Here is a 21843-nt window from a genome sequence, read left to right as displayed (position 1 = left end):
GGCAATGAGGTATTATGGTTGGCAAGATATGAAATTTTCAGACTGCCCTAAACCTCTAAAACTGCCAAATCACTGCTAGCGTGGAAGTAAATAGGTGAAATGGCTCGATTTTGGCAATTTCAAGGGTTAAAGTAAGACAAATTCTGTTTCAAGGGATAAAGTGAGACCAATGACAGTTTTAGGGGCAAACAATAAATAAGGCTAATAAATATTTTCGAAACTATTATAGGGTTCATTAGGATTTGAAGTTTACTATCTAAGCAAACTTATTGAAGTTCTATTCATGATCTTACTATTACATTACTCCAAATTTGAGACTTTGCGCAATATTAATCTAATGTTGAGCTGCACGATAGAAATTCCCGGCAATTAATGAAATGTAGTGGAAGTTGGAAGTAGAGGTGTTATATAGAGAAATGCAGCTATTACAAGAAAAGAAAGATTGGCAGTAATACAGGATAAACGACTGGTGCCATCTTCAACACTTACCACAAATTTTGATTGAAATTCTACAAACTCCATCTATTAGACCAATCATCGTCGAAATTATATCCGCTTATAAACATCAATAGATTAAAGCTAAGGAATAAGAAGCCGCGTAATGATGCAGGTACGTAGGCAACTGGAACATCCATGAGAGGAGCAAGGAGCCCTATTATGAAGACCGTGAAGAAAAATCCCATGGCATAAACAAAGATGCGAAGCCATAAAACGTGATACACTGTCAATGCAACACCAGCCAGGAATGACGAGGACATCATGGTAAGTGTTACGCCTAGCACCGGTAAGGTAAATCTCATGCAAGCATAGATTATATTAGGGTCATGCGTTTGTGCCCACATAAGGGCAATTGAAGTAGTAATGGAGCCGCACATCGCCACGGTATTGCATATCAAGAAAATTTTGAATAGGCTATGCGTAAGAAAAATTGGGGTGCCCACATCATTTCCAGAGCTACTGTATCCACCTGGTATTGTGAAGCCTTGAACAAACGTTATACCAACCACCAGCGTTGATACTAATAGGAGAGTATTGACACTTTCTTTCGAAAACATTAGGTTATCGGAATTGTGCAAGGACTTCATAACAGAATCCTCTATCACTAGCTTTGCTTTGTCGGCTGTTCTCTCTTCAGATCGTGGAGCATTAGCCAAGTTCAAGGCCATAAGTGTCAGTTTCTGCAAGAAAAGCGAAAGTTTCAGTTCTTGACCAAGTTGTTATCAATATGAAGATCATACATGACAAACAAGAGAAACGATTATTAAAATAAAGGCCATAAGGGTTAGCTTCTGCAGGGAAAAATCGTGTGTAATCAGGATATCCTCCCCTCTTTATCTCTCTCATATGCAATAAGAGGGATAACAAGGGGATACATATACCTCTGGTTATTACGTTGTAGAATTCTCCCCTATGTACGACATACTTGTAGGTAGTTGTAGTGTCACACTGTGTAGGTAGAGGAAACTAATCGAAAAGATGCGTAGAGAAATTACATACTCTCCGAAACAACATCTCTTTATCTACCTCCGTCTTCTCTGCAAGGTCCAATGCCGTCATACCTGCATTATTCAAACTATTTAAATTGACTCTCTCATACGCATGGAAGAGGGAAAGAATTTTGACAATCTTAGGATGCCAGTTTTGGACGGCTATATGCAGAGGGGTATTTCCACTTTGATCTCTTTGCTTGCTAAGCACTTGAAGATTGCGCTTTCCAATAATATATCGGACAACATTAACTCTTCCATGCGCGGCCGCAACATGAAGAATATTCCGGCCTTCACGGTCACATGACTCCCTCAAGTCCGGGCAAAGATTGAGAAACTCTTCAACAACCCTGCAATGGCCTTTTTTGGACGCCACATGTATGGGAAGGAACTGATTTTCATCACCTTTGTATGCCAATCCAGTAAATTTGTGTAACAATACCCGTACCGCCACAAAGTTACCTATATAGGCCGCAAGTGTAAGAGGAGTCATCCACTCTTGGTCCGTTGAATTGATTAGATCAGCTGAATCCATTTTGCTCAATATCGTCTCTAGGAGATCTACATAGCATATGCATTTTAAAAGCAACTCTGTCAAGAATAAGTATTTATGAAGAGAGAAATAAACGAAAGGTAAATTGTCATAATGCCATATTACAAAGGTAAATTGTCATTTGTGTAAGAAAATGATTTTGATGAGCCATGTAGATAAAACGTTGCTCCTGCTCCAATGGTATGTGCAATTAAGTAGGAAAATTTTGCTCATTCCCACAAAGTAAGCAATATTATTGACTACAATATTATATGCTGATGACATGAAAATGGTAAAGACAGAGCCATACTTGTATACTTCTTTCTGTTGGTTCTGGGCAGCCACCATTGAGAAACTATACGCTTAAAAAACATCCAGCATACAACCCCCGCCAGCAAAGAGAATGCACTGATGGGATCGTATAACATGAGCATGACCAACACGAACACTACATTATTTTTCTTGAGTCCACCTTTTGCTATATATGTACCCCATGCCAAAATTTAAAAAGAATACTCATTACTAGCTATATGTACCAAAAACAAAAAGTACTCGCGAGTATACCCAAAAGGAAAAAGGTAACTACAAATGCTTAATATTTACCCTGTTTCCTCCATATGATTGCACTACGAAGAATTGAGTTGCCGTTCGATCCTTGCCAAAAATTACCAGAATTAGCTTCTACTGTGCTATTTGGCGTGTTGGCTACCATTGCTTTAACGAGTTCAAGATTGGCAGTTTCAGCGGCCATGCACAAGGGAGTCTTACTGGAGTTATTTGTAGAATGCGACGTGGATCCATCTTTGCCGACCAAAAACATAGCCACATCTTGGTGATTATTTTCCACAGCGACATGCAACGCAGTGTTCCCTCTCCCGTCCTTTTCATTAAACGTATTACCTTGAGCCGTGTCAACCAAACAACGAACTGCGGATATATGGCCAGCGGATGCAGCTACATGAAGTGGAAGTTCTCCATCATCATTTTGTTTGCGGACAAGCCCCGGGAAATTTAGGGTAATTAGTTGGATAAGCTGCACGTGGCCTGTATTTGCAGCAAGGTGAAGCACCGTGTTCCCACGGGTGCTTACTTTGTTTTCACTACTTAGGACCAGCGATGCTATTTGATCAGGAATATTACATATAGGTATTGCACATGTGGCTCCGGCAAAATACTTTGCGCGCATAGCCCATATAAACTCTTGACATCCTGATTTAGGCATCGTTGCATACCTGTATAATTTAGGATCCATGCGCGTGTCGCCTGCCTCGGTGTCTCCTGCAGCGTTCTCATGAGCACCCTCGCCAGTTATTTGATCATCTTGTCTTGAACTCCAGCCAACATCCTCCATTGCTATTTAACCTTGTCTTAAACTCGAAGCAGCCATTAATTTGCAGATTAGCCACATAGGTGCTTTTTCCACGGAGAAAATATGACTCTTGTTTACCGTACGATTTCTGGAATCTTGAGTCTTGCGCATTTAATTTTGAGGGGGGTCCTCCATGTGGAAGACTATTGTTGCCTTCCAATGCAAGTTGCGGAACAATCATATACGACAACGTGGTTGACTGACCAAAAAAACAAACAAACTAATGATACATTTATTACAATTTTTTTATATAATATTTGTATAATCTCTTTAGTAAGTGTAGCAACATACGTAGATTCTATACAAAAGTGATATATTGTAAGAATATCATCTTTGAAACAAAAGAAACCGTAATCATAAGGAAAACTGAACAATGCAGCTGGTTTGTCTATATTTTTACTTTAATATGTGACATGAGCCACAGCTACTTATGACGTGTTTAGATATGTGACATGAGTGACACCGACTGCCGACATAATTTTCAACCGGTCATCCAAAAAGTTAACTGAAACCACAATTTTTACAAGAGAATTTCGGAGCACAATGCAATTTTATAAAGATATTTTTCGTCCAAGAAACAATAAGGGAATGAAAAGGAAAAATTAAAAGCTTACAATAAGACAATATTGTATCTAAGTAATGTATTTTTCTCAATTATAGATTAATGCAATTCAGTAGAATATATGAACATCAATCTGGGGAAAATTTTCTGAATAGAAAAGCATACGAGGATCGAGAGAGAAAAGGTGAAAAGAGAAGATATGGGGAGTAGGATAGAGAGCCAAAACAAAATTAATTATTGAAGAGAGAATTGAAAAAATTTCATAATTTTCATATACCGTTACATGAGGAGCGAGATAGAGAGATTTGCAGAGCCGAAGGCTAGTGGTAGAATATGGGACACACACACGTGAAAGACAAGAACAAAAACAAAAAGTCCATCAGATTGCAAAAGCTGATGGATAATGGACGGTTATCCATTCTTGCAAGGATATACACAGAAATGAAAAGGATAGATTAACAAAGAAAGAAGCCCCAAAAATCACAGTAATGAGCTTCATTTTCATTTCATTTCGGGGGTTCCAACGTAGAGAGTGCTTGTGATACAATTATTTAGATTGGAGAATTTCTGGCGTGACTATAATGTAAGCAGTTTAATAAAACCTATAAGCCAGAACTATATCAACTAGGTACTAGGATCACATGACAATTCCTTCTCCAAGTAGAATACATCATTTACCAAAAAGTAATCATATGAACACTTACCTGTGTTCAATGCCATGTTTGAGTTTCAAGCTAGTCTTCTACTCCCACTACTCAATAGTTCCCTTACTGTGTGAATAGGTCTCATTAGTCTCTTAGGGTTTTTCACGTATGGGAGCAGGGACTACGACTTGATATATTTATATATATATCAGTTAGGGTTACACCACCGGCCTATCAACGGTTGTATACCCTTATTAGAATCATATCATGATTCAACATCTTTGCATTAAACCTTTATCAGGATTTGTTTAAGTTAGTTGCATGGATATAAGACTCCATAATCCTTATGAAGTAGAGACCATCTATATCACTCGTATATCAGATAACTCGTAGAACAAGTTACTAGTTATCCAAGCAATATCAAACACTCATTGTCATTCATTAGAACTTTACATTCTCCCACTTGAATGTCAATGAGAAATCTCAACCCACAAGGACTCATGGTGATCGCTGAGCCTTCAAAATTTGCAACCAACTTCCCTTGACAACGTGTCACTAAAAGTTGAATGTCGAACCAAGGAAAACAAAGAACAAGTCAGTCTGTACTTTGCACTCCATGATTACATGCACATTTAACTTAAAGCACAATGTTGCCAGCAAAGTCATGATGACAAAAACCATTAAACAAAACAATGGTTCACAAAATAAGCACATTAGCTGTTAAGATAAAATATGATTGAAAACATCAAAACATACTATATGTTGATTGAATCAAAATAATTAGAGTACTGACCAACAAAATAAACATATTCAAGCATGACTGTCACAGTTAATCAAGTGTTTGCTCCCACTCATTAACTGATTCAAAAGTCTCTCTAACACCCATATTGAAAACATGGTTCTTGAATACTCCCACTAGTAAGGCTTTAGTCATGGGATCTGCCACCATAAGAGTCGTGCTTATATGTTGAATATCGATAGTCTATTTCTTAACTTTATCCATCACCTTCAAGTATTTCATGTCCATCAATATGTTTGCCAAAGATCTCTTGTTGTTCTTCGAGAAAAACACAGTTGCCTTATTATCACAAAACAACTTTAATGACCTATCAATTATGTCCACAACTTCCAATCCTTTTATCATATTCCTCAACCACATTGCTTGCTTGGTTGCTGCATAACAACCAATGAATTCAACTTCCATTGTTGACGATGTAATCGACTTTTGCTTGGCACTTTTCCACGATATCACACCACCAACAAGTATGAATAAATATCCATTGGTGATCTCCTATCATCAACACACCCTGCAAAATCTGAATTAGTGTAGGCCACCAATTCTAACTCATCAACTTGACTGTAGATAAACATATAATCAGCACTTTCTTGGCTGCAGCCCAATGAGCTACCCTAGGATTTGATTGAAATCTTCCCAGTATACTTACTGCAAATGGTAAGTCTGGCCTCGTGCATGCTTAAGCATATATTAAACTGCCCACAAGTGATGCATAAGGCTTGGTTTTCATGATGTCTCTTTCCAGATCATTCTTAGGACTTTGATCACTACTGAACTTGTCTCCTTTCCCAATTGGCAATTCACCACTGGAGCAATTTTCTATATTAAATCTCTTGGTTATTCTATCAATATAAAATCTTTGAGAAAGTCCAAGAGCTTTCTTGATTCTGTCTCTAACAATCTCGATTCCCAAAACAAGTTTGGCTTCTCCCAAATCTTTCATGTTGAAACTGTTGGCTAACATTTATTTGGTTGATTGTAGAAAAGTCATTTATGAACTAGCAATCAAACAACTTTAGAACCACTTATCTTGAGATACACACACTCATCCATCTTGTTTTCATGAAAGCCAAATGCAAACATAACTTGATCAAACTTCTTGTTCCATTGTTGATAGGCTTGTTTCAATCCATAAATGGATTTGTTTAATTTACAGATCATTGACTCCTTCCCCCTTTCAAAAAATCCTGGTGGCTGGTGCATATAGATGTCTTCTTCAAGATTGCCATTGAGAAAAGTGGTCTTAACATCCATTTGATGAAGTTCTAGGTCAAAATAAGCAGATAAAGCTAGAATCACTCGTATAGAATCCTTTGTGGACATGGGAGATAAGGTTTCATTGTAATCGATCCCTTCTATTTGAGTGAAACCTTTACCCACTAACCTTGCCTTATGTTTGTCAACATTGTCTTGTGAGTCTCTTTTGGTCTTAAAGATCCATTTGCAACCTACTGTCTTTGTAACATCTGCAGGTTTTGGTACAAGGCTCTAAACCTGGTTTTTGTTCATTGATTCAATCTCTTCAGTTGTTGCTTGGTGCCATAGTGGTGCCCTCATGCTAGTAATGGCTTGGTGATACGTGGCAGGATCATCTTCATCTCCCAAACTATATTCTGCTTCATTTAAGTATACAAAATCTGGAAGCATAACTGTTTTCCTAGTTCTTTGGGACCTTCTAACATTTTCAGCAGCTGGTACTTCAAGTGGAAGTTTATTTTCTGCAGTGGGGATATTCAGTAGCTGCTCATAAATCTCTTTATTTATGTCATTGGTTTCAGTAGCATTATGTGAAGTTCCCTCTTCAGTGAATGAGACATGTGCTTCAGTTTGTGTATCAAGTGGGATTGAAAACACTTGTGATGGAGAAATTGTTGACATCTACAATGTTATTTCTCGCTAATCAAACAAGGAAGTGTCATTGTTGCTCAGTTCTTCAAACTCAAGTGAATGTGAAGTAATGACTCATGAACTCAAATCATCATATTCTTCTACAAACTTTGCGTTGTGAGTTTCCATTATTCGAGAGGGACCATGAAGACAATAAAATTTAAACCCTTTCGATATCTCTGAATAACCAATAAACCTGCAACTTGTTATTCTCGGATCAAGTTTCCTTTCATTTGGATTATAAAACCGTGCCTCGGCTTTACAACCCCATATATGAAAGCGCTTAAAGCTTGGTCTTCTCCCAGTCCAGGCTTCAAAAGGCACTACTATCATTGACTTGTTTAGTACTCTATTGATGATGTAGTTAGCAATTTTCAACGCTTTCCCCCACAGAAATATAGGTAGATTTGATTGTGTAAACATTGATCGTATCATGTCTTTTAAGGTCCTGTTCTTCCTCTCCGCGCGGTGTATTGATCTACTATGTTGTTGTCTTGAATGTATGTAGCAAATGGACCTTTGTGCTGTCCAGCTTCAGTATATCTGCCAAAATACTCGCCACCTTTATTGGATCTTACTATTTTAATGTATTTTTCTAATTATTTTTCAACATCTAACCTGAAGACTTTAAAACAATCTAAAGCTTCAGATTTTTCAGAAATCAAGTAAACGAAAGCAAAGCGTGAAAAGTCATCAATGAAAGTGGTAAAATATGACTTTCCACATATGGTTTTGTTTGGAAAAGGTCCACAAATGTCAATGTGAATGAATTCAAGTAAATGTTGATTGTGGGTTGAACCTATTTTCCTTGTGTTGGTAAGTTTTCCATTAAAACAATCTGTGTAGGTTTGAAAATCATTAAAATCCAATTGAGGTAATAAGTTGTGTTTGCACAGAGTGATGATTCTTTCTTTCGAAATGTGCCCCAACCTCTTGTGCCAAAGAATAGAGGATTTTTCAAAAGTGAGCATCCTCTTAGAACCAATACTTTGAACATTAAAACATTCATGCACACATGAACATTCCATTTGCCACATATCAGTTTGTAAATGAGCAATACCAAGCAAGGAATTCATATTATTTGATTCGAAAAACCTTACACTTTTATCATCCCCAACAAAAGAAATACCTAGCTGAACTAACTTGGATGCATAAATTAAACTCCTTCTCATTAAAGGTACATAAAGTACTGGATTCAAATCTAAAATGAAACCAGATGACATAACTAATTTGACACTCCTAATAGACTCGATAGCAGCCTTACTCCCATTCCCAACATAGACATTGTAGACTTCATTGTTTACTTCCATTGTTTTTGAGAAGCCCTGCAAAGAATTAGTTATGTGAATGGAGCATCCAGTATCAAACCACCAACTTTCAAGAGGAATATAAATCAAATTAGACTCTACACAGACAAAAACATTTGTTATTTTACCTTTCTTTGTGAGCCAATTTTTGAAACCAATGCAGTTCTTTCTCAAATGACCTGACTCTTTGCAAAAACAACATTCCTTTTCCTTTTCTATCTCAGTGTTCACTGGTTTAAATTTGAAAGATCCTTTAGAGGTGTTAGCATTTTTAAAAGAAGAAGAAATTATATTTTTCTTCTTCTTACCAACGGAAAACGATGAACCAGCATTGAGGGGTTTGGTCCTTTTCTCCATTTGCACCAAATTCACTTCACCAGTCTTGTCAGCTTTAAGTTGATCCTCTTCTTGTACACACATTGAAATTAATTCATTTATCCCCCATTTGTCTTTTTGTGTGTTGTACGACACCTTAAGCTAACCATACTTAGCAGATAGTGAGTTTAAAGCCATATGAACCAAAAATTGATCAGTCATGGGTACCTCTAAGTCTTTCAGCTTCAGAGAAAGATCAACCATTCTGAGAATGTGCTCCCTCATGCTCCTAGTGCCATCAAACTTCATAAAGGTAAGCTATGTGAGGAGTGTACCTGTCTCAGCCTTTTCTGATTCCATGAATTTTTCCCCAATAGCTGCTAGAAACGTCTTGGCATTGTCAAGCTTTGGAATCCCTCATTTGGCAGGTTGTGTCATGGCTTTCTTCATAATCATCAGAGACATTCTATTGGCCCTTTCCCACTTGTCAAATTTCAGTTTTTCCTCAGCCGTGCTTTTATCTGTCAAGGTTGCAGATTTGTCTCCTCTCAATGCTAGGTCAAGGTCCATTAGTCCTAAAACTATCTCTACATCCTATTTCCACTTCTTAAAGTTAGAACCAGTAAGAGTTTCAATGTTGTTGAAGTTAAGAGAGGTCATATACAGAGCTGTGATAAACATAAACAAAAAATTCTTTGTGTCAAAAATCTCAATCAGCATCTTAACATATAGTGAGACAACTTTTACATACTGTTTTCTCATTTCATCAGTAGGCATATGAACACAGCAACATCTTTAGACAGATGTTGTTCATATTAATTTTGTATAGCTAGAAAATAAGATACAAGGTCAATTTACATGTTTTCAACACTTTTGAGCAGATGAATAATGTAATCTTGTCAATCTCATTGTTCCATGATACATTGAATCATTTAATTAAACTGAATAGTAAACACTTTTGGGCAGATTATCATTTAATCATTCTTAAATGAGTCACCATCTCCATATATTTGATTCACAAGACAAAACAATAAACTAAACACTTTTGAGCAGAATAGTTATTGTTCTCTTGTTTTAGTTGTTCATGCGATAACATGAACCCTACAGTCTTGTATATCTCCACTGGCATTTGTGTATATTCATCTCTGCCATTGTTAGATAATCTTTTCCTGATAAAACTTGAGCAAACACATCATTTTGTTTATAATATATGTATACGCATGTATTTGATAAGGAATTTAAACTTTATTAGTCTTGATAAAAGGTTTGCAGCAGAATGCACAATATCTCAAAATTATTTGATAGCGTAAGACTTTAGTATGAACCCTAGCCATGTTGAGTGGCTCTGATACCATATGTAAGCAGTTTAATAAAACTTATAAGCCAGAACTATATCAATTAGGTACTAGGATTACATGACAATTCCTTCTTCAAGTATAATACAACACTTACCAGAAAGTAATCATATGAACACTTACCTGTGTTCGATGCCATGTCTAAGTTGCAAGCTAGTCTTCTACTCCCACTACTCAATAGTTGTCTTACTATGTGAATAGGTCTCAGTAGTCTCTTAGGGTTTTTCACGTATGGGAGCAGGGACTACGACTTGATATATTTATATAAATCAGTTAGGGTTACACCACTGGCCTATCAATGGTTGTATACCCTTATTAGAGTCTATCATGATTCAACATCTTTGCATTAAACCCTTATCAGGATTTGTTTAAGTTAGTTGCATGGATATAAAACTCCATAATCCTTATGAAGTAGAGACCAACTATATCACTCGTATATCAAATAACTTGTAACAACCCGTCCCGGGATTTACAGAACAAAAAGGGTATTTTCGTATTTTCACTTTGGTTGGGTTTCTTTTGTTTAAAATAATGGTTTTTGGTCTTAATTGGTGAGCCCAAGGGGCCCACCCCTTGTTTTGTCCCCTAGTTCCCTTTCCCTTTTCTTTTATTTTTTTTTCTGAAAAGTCTCTATCTCTTCTCACTCACTCTCTCTTCTCTACCCGTACTATCTCCCTCTGTTACTCCCCCCTCTCGTTGCTCCTCTCCGACAAGAACACACACACACACACCCAAACATACGCACACACAGCAATCAGGAGGACTTAACCATCATCTTCATCATTTGAGCTTCAACTTCCTCTCCCTCACCTTCACTATCCATCTCGGCACTGTGCACAATCACTATGCACGAGATCTCCGACGAGGTAAGTGCAGAGCACACCTAAATCTCCTTAGATCGTGCTTGTTATTGTGTTAGATAGTGTTTGAGTTGTTGTGGTATGGTTTAAACACCAAAGTAACTCGGGAAAGTGTTTTCCAGATTTTCCTGCTAGGAGCACTGCCTCTTTCGAGACAATTTTCAACCAAACTACGTTGAGTTGGCCGGCATGCAAGGTATCAATCTCTTTGTTTGGCTGAGTACTACAACTCTCCTTTTTGTTTCACCCAATTTCGTTGAATATTGAAGAAGTTATATCCATTTGAATCTTACCAAGTTTTCAGCGATCTCCGAGGCTTTCGAGGCATTTTTCGGCCAAACCACGGCGATTTAGATGTCGTGTGAGGTACGATTCTCTTCATCTCGTCGAGAGCTATGATTTCTGTTTTTGAGTTACTTGATCTTGTTGAGTATTGACAAAGTTTTGAGCGTTTAAAGTTTGTTTAGTTTCCCGGCCGAAATCCTTCTCTTTCAATTGGGTCTGACGACCCATGTTCTGAACTCCGGTCGGGCTTTCAAGCCCAAATCCTTTTGAACCAGGCCCCCTTTGGGCCGTGCCAAACCTAGGGCCTTAGGCCCGTTATCCTTTTAAATCCAACCCAAATTCTTTAATTTATTTATATTTATTTATTTAGTTTTATAAAAACCCAAAGGAACTGGGCCGGGCCTTTAAGTCCAAGCCCCTTTTGTGCAGCTTAGGGCCTTTGGCCCATTGACCCAGAACCATTAGATATGGCCTTTGGGCCTTGGAACCCTTTTAGTTATTTATGTATTTTATTTGTTTGAAACTAAACCCTTAACCCATTAACCCATTAACCTAAACCCAACCCACCTAAAAGTTTAAGCCCAATCCCTGTTGACCTTTGACCCGGGTTGACCTGACCCATTGACCGACCCGAACCTGTTGACTTTAACTGACCGCTGACTTTGACTTTGACACGTCAAAGGTAAACGTTGACTTTTTGGGTTTTCGTTCGAGACCTGTCCTAGGCTAATTTCGACGTCCTGAACCCGTTTCTGAAGTTCGTTTTCCCAAATTCAGTTGTTTGAGTAGAGTTTGACTAAATGTATCATTTATGTGTTTAGGGGCAATTAGTTGCAGCGTTTCCGTCTTTGCTAGTTGCGTGACTCTTTGGCAGCTAATTAATGTGAGTGGACCCCTTCTAAAAATGCATGTTTTGATAGTAAAAATGCATACATGAAAATCATGATTTGATGACTATGTTTTATGAAATGTTTTACGAGATAACATGCTTACTGAGGCTAGTTTGAATTATTACTATTTTTCCTATAACCCATGTTCTTATAAAATATCCGATGGATGACGATATGATATTTAGAACATGTTTAGAACACTTCTTTATAGTATAGATGATGGATGACTTTATACTATGAGGTTGCTTTTCAATATATGTATGTTCACTAGTTTTGTACTTACCTAGTGGTCATTTCCGTTACGGGGCGTAGGAATAGATTCCGATCCGTCCCGGGCGACGATTTGGTGTTGGCATAGGGCCTGAAGTGTGTTTCCTCTGGCTATTTAGCACATGGATAGGGAGCTAGCATGGGGCCTGGAGTGTATTTTACTCTGACTGTCTGCTCAGAGACGAGGAGCCGGCATGGGGCCTGGGGGTTATCAGACATTTACTAGTGATTATTATATATACAAGTTATGATTTGAGACATTGCACGGCGTGCTAGGTTTTGGAAAACCTATGTTTATCATGATATATATGTGTTTTCATAAAACTTGGGGGTTAGTACGTTGATAATTGTTTTAGTGTGTGTGTGTGTGTGTGTGTGTGTGTATCAACTTGGTCCACTCATGTTTGTTTTGCACCCCCTTCAGGACTTAGAATCGAGACGTACAATCCCGACGTCAAGGCACTTCCGTATTGGCATCTTCGAGTCCTCTCGGTGTAGGATCCATTCTTTGTTTCATTCAATTTTATATTATTTCTTTTAGTGTTCTAGTTAGTTGTATGCTCTGAACACGTTCCTTAAATGCATATTCATATTCTTTTATATTTATAAGCCTTATCTATCCCTTGTTTTTAGTATTTGCACTCAATAAATGGCTTTCGTCACCCTCGGGTGTCGGCTAGCACGTGCCTATCCTAGTATTCGGGAAATATCGGGATCGGGGCATGTCATAACTCATAGAACAAGTTACTTGTTATCCAAGCAATATCAAACACTCATTGTCATTCACTAGAACTTTACATATAATACCGTCACGCAGTATTACCAATCATGTTGTTCATTTATATAACAATATATGGATTAGTAACAACATTGAGATGTGATCGTCGCACTAAAAAAGTTCTCCTGCATGTCAGTGTCATGAACTATTTGTTATTTTGTTTGTGGAGGAAGCCAGGCTACCCCTAACCAGTAAACCCTAAACCTTAACGTGACGCGTCTGACCACCGAAAAGAAAAATCCAGTGTTCATAATTGAAATTTTGTTTTCAGTTGCAATATATACATAGGTATACTGAAACTGTACAAAAGTGATGTTTCTTAATACATGTTGGTTTTTGAACGGTTGATAAAACCACAGATACAATATGATTGCCCAGCAGATTTTTCTTCTAAACCGAGTATGATGCTAGTGTGCAAAACTTCGGATGACTGCAAAACAACGTAAGTCTACAACTGAAACTGAACAATCCAATAAATCATCCTTCTGCTATGCCGCGAAACAATATTTTTTGTTGTAGAAGTATCATTAACCTTTAACCAACCGTGATTTTATCTAAAACGAGTCTGTCTGATATTTCACTATTCATAAGCTTCTTTAGAGCAAGTTTTACCTCTGGCACTCACTCCGTCCTCCAGAACAGCACAGACAGGGAAGATAGAAACATCTTGCAACCTTCTTTCCAATTCTTCATACGCTTCTTCCCCACCGTCCTTATCTATTTTATTTGCTACTATCAAGGATGGACAGTTAGATAAACCTTCTAGGTGGTACTCGAGTTCAAAAACTAAATCCCAAAGTTGTTCCTAAGGTGGGATTCCAATTCTACCGTCCAATCCAGAAGCCAAGTCTACCACATAAGCTAGAAGTTTTGTGCGTTCTATGTATTGCAGGAATGCATGTTCACGTCCACGATTTTCGTGGGCACCCTCGATGAGTCCGGGATTATCTGCAACTGTGAGTGAGAAGTCTTCGAAGTTCCGATTCCCCAAATTGGGACTAAGAGTTGTGAAGGCATAATGGCCCACTGAAGGCCTTGCCCTCAATATAGCCCCTAACAGAGTGCTTTTGCCAGCATTTGGCATTTCAACGAGGCTCACATCAGCAGTGCTCTTCAGCTCTTGTATAAGAACAGCTTCTGAAACAGGCAAACCAACACGAAGGGACGACTCCTCATCATCAAATACTTTCACAGAGGACACATTTCCCATACCCCTTCCCCCTCCACAAGCAATAATTACTCGTTGACCCTGTACAGTTAATTCAGCAACTTTGTGCTGAATTTGATCTTTTTTTCTCTGTCTCATATTCTTAGCAACTCTCAGGCGAAGTAAATAAAGATTGAGAATAAACATCAGTTGATCCCACTTCGGTGGTTTCCTTCATACCAGCTGATTCCTCGACAGTTCTGTCTGGTTGAGAGGATGAGCAGTCACTAACCTACGCCGTATTCAGGCCATGAGCATTGAGTGCTGGTCAGATCCAGTTACATCACTAATAGGGTACCTAGAATTTCCCATGGATCCAAATCTTTAGGAATTTGTCTTTCAACAACACAAGGAGTTTCACCCTTCAAAAGATGAATCACGGCACCAACGGGCACTTGGGCAACCTACAAAAGTAAAAGATTTTGACAGTAAATTTCAGCTTTCTGGTTCCAACCTAGCATACGAAAAACTACATGATACAATCATGCAGGTACCAAGAACTCCTAAACACAAATAAACCTTATCTGCTCCTCTGGTGCCAATTTTATTCTTTGAGGATCCATGTCCCCCTCTCTGTCCAATCTGCGGAACAACATTACTTTACTCATTTGAATCCATGATGGAGCATAAACCTATATGCATGGTTCAGAAAGATGAGAAAGATAAGAATTAGATATACAAGGCGAGGTTGCAAACCGCTGAAGTCCCAACATGTTGGAGAACATTCCAAAATCACATCACCACCTCTTCCACCATTCCCACCTACATTAGCTCCGAGGTTAGATGGAAATTGCAGAAACGCCACAAAACAGAAATTCTCACAATTTCCAAAAAGAAAAATCTACCATCAGGTCTGCCACGGCGATCATGTCAACTCCGAGGTTAGATTGAATTAAACACATAACAAGCCCCTGAAGCAAAAGATGAATATAGACATTGAACTACAATAGAGAACCTACCATCAGGTTTGCCATGGCGATCATGTCGACTGCGGCGAGTACTGGTGCAACCACTGCCGCCACCACCCCCTTTAGCATAAAGCCTAAACCTGTCTACCATTCTCCTTTCCTACCTAGAAAGAACAAAAAATTCTAAATATTCTAAGATACATTGGTTTAGAAAAGAAGTATAAATTGAAAAGGTCAGGCAAGAATAAGGACTGATGAGAGAGAAGTGGAAATGTAGAAACCTGCAGAGGAGCAAGCTTTGATCTTTTGTGAGGAGCATCCGAGTATGAGTAAGAAAAGAAAGAAATCCATGTACACTTAGAAGAATGCCTCAACGTCTTTATGTGCTCAAGTGGTTTTGGAAGGTGCCCCCACATCTGTCTCCTTGCTATCTATGAAGCTAGAGACCTAGAAAAGAAAACGGCATACGATGGTAATGGTGAGAAAGATGCTCCCTTTCTACATTCCTTCAGTGGATTCAATACATTCAGACGGCTTTTCAACGGACACACGAACATTACATCTCTTTCAAAGGAAATTTGTCCAAAAATGTACTGCCTTGACCTCACTATTTTTCTTTTCATCTTTTATATTCAAGTGCATTAGTTGCATTTGACGCGTCCGATTGCTCTGATTACACAGGTGATCAAATTCTTACTGCTTAAAACTACGAGCAGCAAGAAACAGTATAATAAAAGAGAGACAAGAAATGAAAGACTATACAAAAATGCCTATAAATTATCAGTGTTGAATAAACAAAAACAAATCACATATTAAAACCAAATAGACAAACAATCTGAATTCGAAAGCCGTTGAGGATTTACCACACAACTCTTAAACCCCACAAACACTAGGGGTTAAGGAACAGAGAAGGAAGTAGGATGAAGCTTGCAACTTTCGACTTGCGGGAGAGGTTCGAACTTTGAAATTGAAAGGAAGGCTGAGAGCCTGAGAGTGAAAGCTTATTGAGAGAGCTTGCAACGAGAGGAAGGGGGAGAGCAGAGAGCACAAAGAGTGGTTTCATCGATGGGCAGGAAATGATTGATGGGCGTGTTTCCGACCAAATTATTTCTGAGTAAACTATCAATTTTTCCTTGAATTTTCACCTAACTTTCAATGTACCCCCATAAACTTTGAAATTGGAAAATCAACGGCTTGAACTAATTTTTTGGCCGATGTCCCCCTACCGTTAGTTTTCCATAGATTACATTCAAATTAATGTTGACTCTTATCACGTGCATACCATGTAACCCTCCTTTGAGAACAAAAGCATCACTTTGCTAGACCTTCAGACACAAAATCTATTGAATCACACAAATTTGCACAGGTCAACATTTTAGAAATTTAGAGTTTTCAATTATTTTAAAGAACGAAATGACCAAATTGCCCTCACATGTTGTGCACATGTTTTCATTTAACAAAAATTTGGATGAAATGATTGAAAAACTAATAGAATGGAGAAATCGGCCAAAAAAATTACTTTTAAGTCCTTTATTTTCCAATTTAAAAGTTTAGGGGGTAAATAGAAGGTTAGATGAAAGTTCAGGGAGGAGATCATCAGTTTACTCATTATTTCTTCATAAATCATGGTGTTACTGTTCTTCGTTAAAAACTTACACAATGTTCCACATTAATATAAGACTAAATATATTTTACAGCATTTACGTTTGAGATGATTTTCTAAATGGTCATGAGGTTCAAATTTTCTCATATTACGCCTTGAAATTTTGAAATTGCATCAATTTATACATTTTGTATCTTCGGATATCTAATCCTCTATTAGATTGATGAGTTTTTTTTTTTTTTTTTTTTTTTTTGTCAATATCGTGCAAACATGGCTTACAAATTAATCCATATAAGGATCTTGCACTCACTATGTTATCAATTTAGCGAAAGATCAAACAATTAAAACGACCAAAGACATAAATTGTTACAATTTTAATACTTTCATGACCAATTTTGAAAATTATCATAAACTTCAAGGCTGTGAAATGTAGTTTGCCCTAAAACCCCTAAAATGTATTTCAAGTTTTGACATGAATCGAGAATCATTTGGTGCAAGTATCGATTTTTTCCTATTTCAGTTATATTTTATGATGAAGGTAGGTCAACTCAGCTTTTGGTTTTAGTACGATATGCTAATTAGATATATGCGTTATGATTTAAATGAAATGAAAACACTACGTGATAGTTTTTTGGTAAGCTGAAAAATTAAGAGATACATATTTGTTTCCAATAGCAAGACTTCAAACAAATACATAGACGGCTTGTAATACTTTTACCAATTCCGTTCATTTGTTTTTATACAGTTCAATGACTAAATAACCTTAGTTTTAATTGATTTTTTGCAGAGAGAATCTTTGTAGGGTGATTTATAATATAAACGGTTTTGAATATAAACACGAAGTTCTATGCATTGACAACGAACAATTTTGAGTAGGAGTTCTTACTTATCATTTGAGTAGCCAAGTATCGATCTTATGAACATTACTTGACTATTGAAAGATTAGCAGGAACTTCTACTTAAAACTCTTAGCATTTGAATCACAGAACTTTGTACTTATGATCCAAACCGTTCATACTATTAATCACACTACAAAAATCATCTCTACAAAAAATGAATTAAAACTAAGGTCGTTTAGTCAATCTATTCTAGCAAATACATAGACGGCTTGTAATGCTTTTACCAATTCCGTTCATTTGTTTTTATACAGTTCAATGACTAAATAATCTTAGTTTTAATTGATTTTTTGCAGAGATGATCTTTATACACTACTAGAAAATATTATTTTACCGACAAATTCTAAGCCGACAAAGAAAATTTTATCGGCACAAAAGCTTTCTTCCGATGAATATTTTAATAGGAAAACTAATAAAATGGCTTGAAAACTTTAAGTTTTAATCAAAAACCATATTATAACTTTATTTAATGGTTAGTACAAAGTCCAATACTAAATCAGTCCAACTAAAATGGCCCAACCAAAATAATATCGTTACTTGTCGATTTTGCCCCTAACGTTTTAGGTTAAGTCAGTTTAGGTCATCTCCAACCGAAGGCTGGCCAGATGGCTCGTTTTAGCCCTATGGCCCTCCAAGATATTAATATTTTAATGAATAGTACAGGGCCATTTTTGCCTCCATCTTCAACCGAGGGCCAAAGGGCCATAAGGCTCGTTTTAGCCCCATCACAATAAACCGTCTCTAACCGATGACAAAAGGGTCATAGGTCCAAATATAATTTATTATTTAAATTTAATGTTATTTAATGTTGTTTTATATTGTTTAATGTTGTTTCATGTTACTTAATTTAATTTAATGTAGTATAATGGCTTAGGAAGTTATAGGAAAAAAATAGAATTAAAAAAAAAACAATTTTAAAAAATTTTGTAAATAAAAAAAAATTGTAAATAAAATAAAGAAAATTAAAAAATAATGGATGGCTGACGTCAGCTAGCCATTGTATTTGAAATTTGGCCTAGCATTCCTGTCGGATATAACCGACAAGAATAATTAACAATTCTGTCGGTTATATCAGACAAGAATACTAAAAAATCTGGCCCAGCCCGGGGCTGGCTGGATTGGGTTAGCCGATTAGCCATTTGGCCCTTTCAGATTCCATGGGAACCATGAGCCCTCTAGCTAGCCCTCAATTAGAGACGATTTTCAAGTTATTTTCAGCCATCTGGCCCACTGAACCTTTCGGTTGGAGATGATCTTAGTTTTATTTTGTCGGTTTAATTTTACCCCTGTCAGATAGCTGAAAAAGTCGAGATCAATGGGGGTGTTGAATTTGAGTAGTCGGAGGGTGGTGCGTCATCACAGGAGAGGGTTTGTATTTCAATTTGGACGGAGCGAGGTTGATTCGGTATTAACTCCCTTATTTCTCAGAGTTTTTATTTCAATTTGGAGAGGGTTTGTATTTCAATTTGGATATCTATGGGGGTGCTATTTTCCTTTTCTTCTTTTATTTTTCAGAGTTTTTATTTGGATAGTTAACAGTGTTATATTGAATCAATTGAGGTTAAAAAAAAAAATAGCGGTATTAACTCCCTCCTGTTTTCAAAATGAAAAAGATTTCGTGTTTATCTGTGAACTGAAAACCTTTTGGTTCATTGTTCTCTCTCTTCTCTCGCAAACACATCGTAATTAACAATCCCCTCTTCGTTCGCTCACACCCCAAATCGATTCAATTTTTGTTCTCTGCTCCTTGGTCGCTCACACTCCAAATCGATTCAATTATTGTTCTCTAGTTACTTGCTCTTCGGTCGCTCCACTCCAAATCGATTCAATTTTTGTTCTCTTAAGTTCCCAACCTAGACCTAATTCCTAACCCCCAAATCGATTCAGTCGTTCGCACTACGATTAGGTGTGACTCTTAATTTTGTGTTGGTGTTATGTTTTCTTATATTGAGTTTCTGGAGAAGCAATTTTCAGGTATGTTATTTTTCTCGAGAATTAGTGTCGGATGAGTCGAATTGGGTGATGCTTGGTTAACAAAAAAGAAGAAGAGACAGTGGCTTGCGCTTGTTAGTTGAATGTTGGATATGGCCTATTTAACCCAATATTAATTGACATTTGGAACTAATTGAATATATCTGTGGAGTTTGTCATTTGGATCCATCTTACTGCGGTACTCTGACTTTAAATAAGATCATGTTCATTTGAATCTAATCAATTTTTACAAGAAATAATGTAAAATTTACAGGCCTTTCTGGTTCATGATCTCCATTTAACACTCAACATCCTAAGTAGTTTAACAGTTTTACGGCTTCATTTGAGCAGCAGCGGAAGTGTGTGTATTTTAACAATACATGCTTACAGATTGAGAACTTGGAATGTGATATCCATGAAAAGAGAAGGAAAATGAGGGTTTTGGAACAGCGGATTAAAGAAAGTGGTGAGGCTTCATAAGTAGTAGTACAATTTTGTTTCACTATTTGCAAAAAGTAGCTGAAACTTTGTTTTAATTACATACTAGCAGACAGCACACATTTTGTGTGTGTGAACAATTTCTTTTAATAAGTGCATATTTTTTTTAATATTACATAATTACTGTTTTGTTCTCCTTATATAAATATTGTCCTCCTCATGTCAACATGTATATTCAAAAGTGAGGGCAAAAAGTTGACAAGCCCTCTTCTCTTAATAGAATAGAATAGATAATTTCTTCAAAAGATTGTTAAGAGTCTGATGACGTAGACCTAGTGCAATGAGAAGGGATTTGAGTTGGAAGCGAGTGCATTTTTTATATATCAGTTTTTTGAGTGAGTGTATGCTTTATATATCAGTTTTTTTATCGACACAAAATGGGCAATGTTTCATTCCTAAACTTCTCCTATCACTTTAGCTGTCATCCAATTGTCGTGAAACTCATCCTTTAACTATACCTTTCATGTAGGTAAAATCAACAGACGATCGTATTCTCCAAGAGCAATTGCAAAATAGGGTTAGAATGCCTTCCTTAATTCCTTTCGAGCATTATAACTTTTTCTTCCTTTCAACTGATTCATTTTAAGCTTTGTTATATATCAGTGCAGCTCTTCATCCTTTAGTAAATTGCACAGATTTCAGTGTATTTGCAGGTGCAGATGTGGTGTGATACTACATGGCAGTCAATTTTGAGGAATGACGGTCAATTTGGAGGAATGACGGATAATTTTATTGTGTGACAGATGCTTTTGTATAAGCACTCTAGATGTACATTTGAAATTTATCAATCAATAAAATATTATTTCTAACAATTTCATGTATTGTATTTTGATATGCATATGTAGTTTTTGAGTATTATAGCATTTTTTTTTATAAATTAAATTTTTCCCGATGAAGCCAATTTGTCAAGAGAGAAGATTGTGCTGAGGAAATATCTATGGTGACGGACACATTTTGTTGGCTGAAAAGTTTTATTTGTCAGCTTAAAAGCATTGTATTGACAAAAGTATTTGTCGGGAAAGATGGAAATGCCGACAAAAAAGTTTTTGTCAGGAAAAATTGAACTTAGCCGACAAAATACCACAAGTCGTCGGGAAAACTCTTAGGAGACATGGTCGACGAATTTTTTCGTTGGGAAAGACTCTTTGCCAACAAATTTTGACTTTTGCTAACAAACTAATTTTGTCAGTAAAGTCGAAATTTCTAGTAGTGATAGGATGAATTTATAATATGAACGGTTCTTATTATAAGTACGAAGTTCTATACATTGACAATGAACAATTTTGAGTAGGAGTTCCTACTCATCCCTTAAGTAGCTAAGTATGGTTATAAACATTACTTGACCATTTAAAGATGAATAGGAACTCCTACTCAAAATTCTTAGTATTTGAATCACAAATTACTTTGTACTTATGATCAAAAC

At 36.9% G+C, this 21843-nt stretch overlaps 1 protein-coding gene and 1 pseudogene across 5 annotated transcripts in view; both read right to left on the bottom strand.

The window, feature by feature from the left end:
- Positions 1–383: 383 nt before the first annotated feature.
- Positions 384–21843, bottom strand: part of LOC103954319 (protein ACCELERATED CELL DEATH 6-like) — a 32146-nt gene continuing 10686 nt past the window's right edge. For 2 of the 5 annotated variants that reach the window (XM_048569147.1, XM_048569148.1), the window contains exons 3-4: positions 1498–2048; positions 384–1178 (exon numbers count right to left, since the gene is read on the bottom strand). In XM_048569147.1, the coding sequence (XP_048425104.1) occupies positions 510–1178; positions 1498–2048 (1220 nt within the window). In that variant the 3' untranslated portion in view covers positions 384–509. Of the gene's footprint in view, positions 1179–1497; positions 2049–2329; positions 2498–2622; positions 4158–21843 lie in introns of those variants that run through there. The other 3 variants (XM_048569149.1, XM_048569150.1, XM_009366135.3) reach the window with 3 other exon arrangements.
- LOC103954352 lies at positions 13541–16551 on the bottom strand (annotated as a pseudogene).

The sequence above is a fragment of a genome, unplaced genomic scaffold, assembly GCF_019419815.1.
Source record: "Pyrus x bretschneideri cultivar Hongxiangsu unplaced genomic scaffold, Pyrus_bretschneideri_v1 Contig5, whole genome shotgun sequence".
Classification (NCBI taxonomy): Eukaryota; Viridiplantae; Streptophyta; class Magnoliopsida; order Rosales; family Rosaceae; genus Pyrus; species Pyrus x bretschneideri.
Note: the sequence above shows the minus strand (reverse complement) of the source record. Positions and strands in the feature narration are given on the sequence as shown.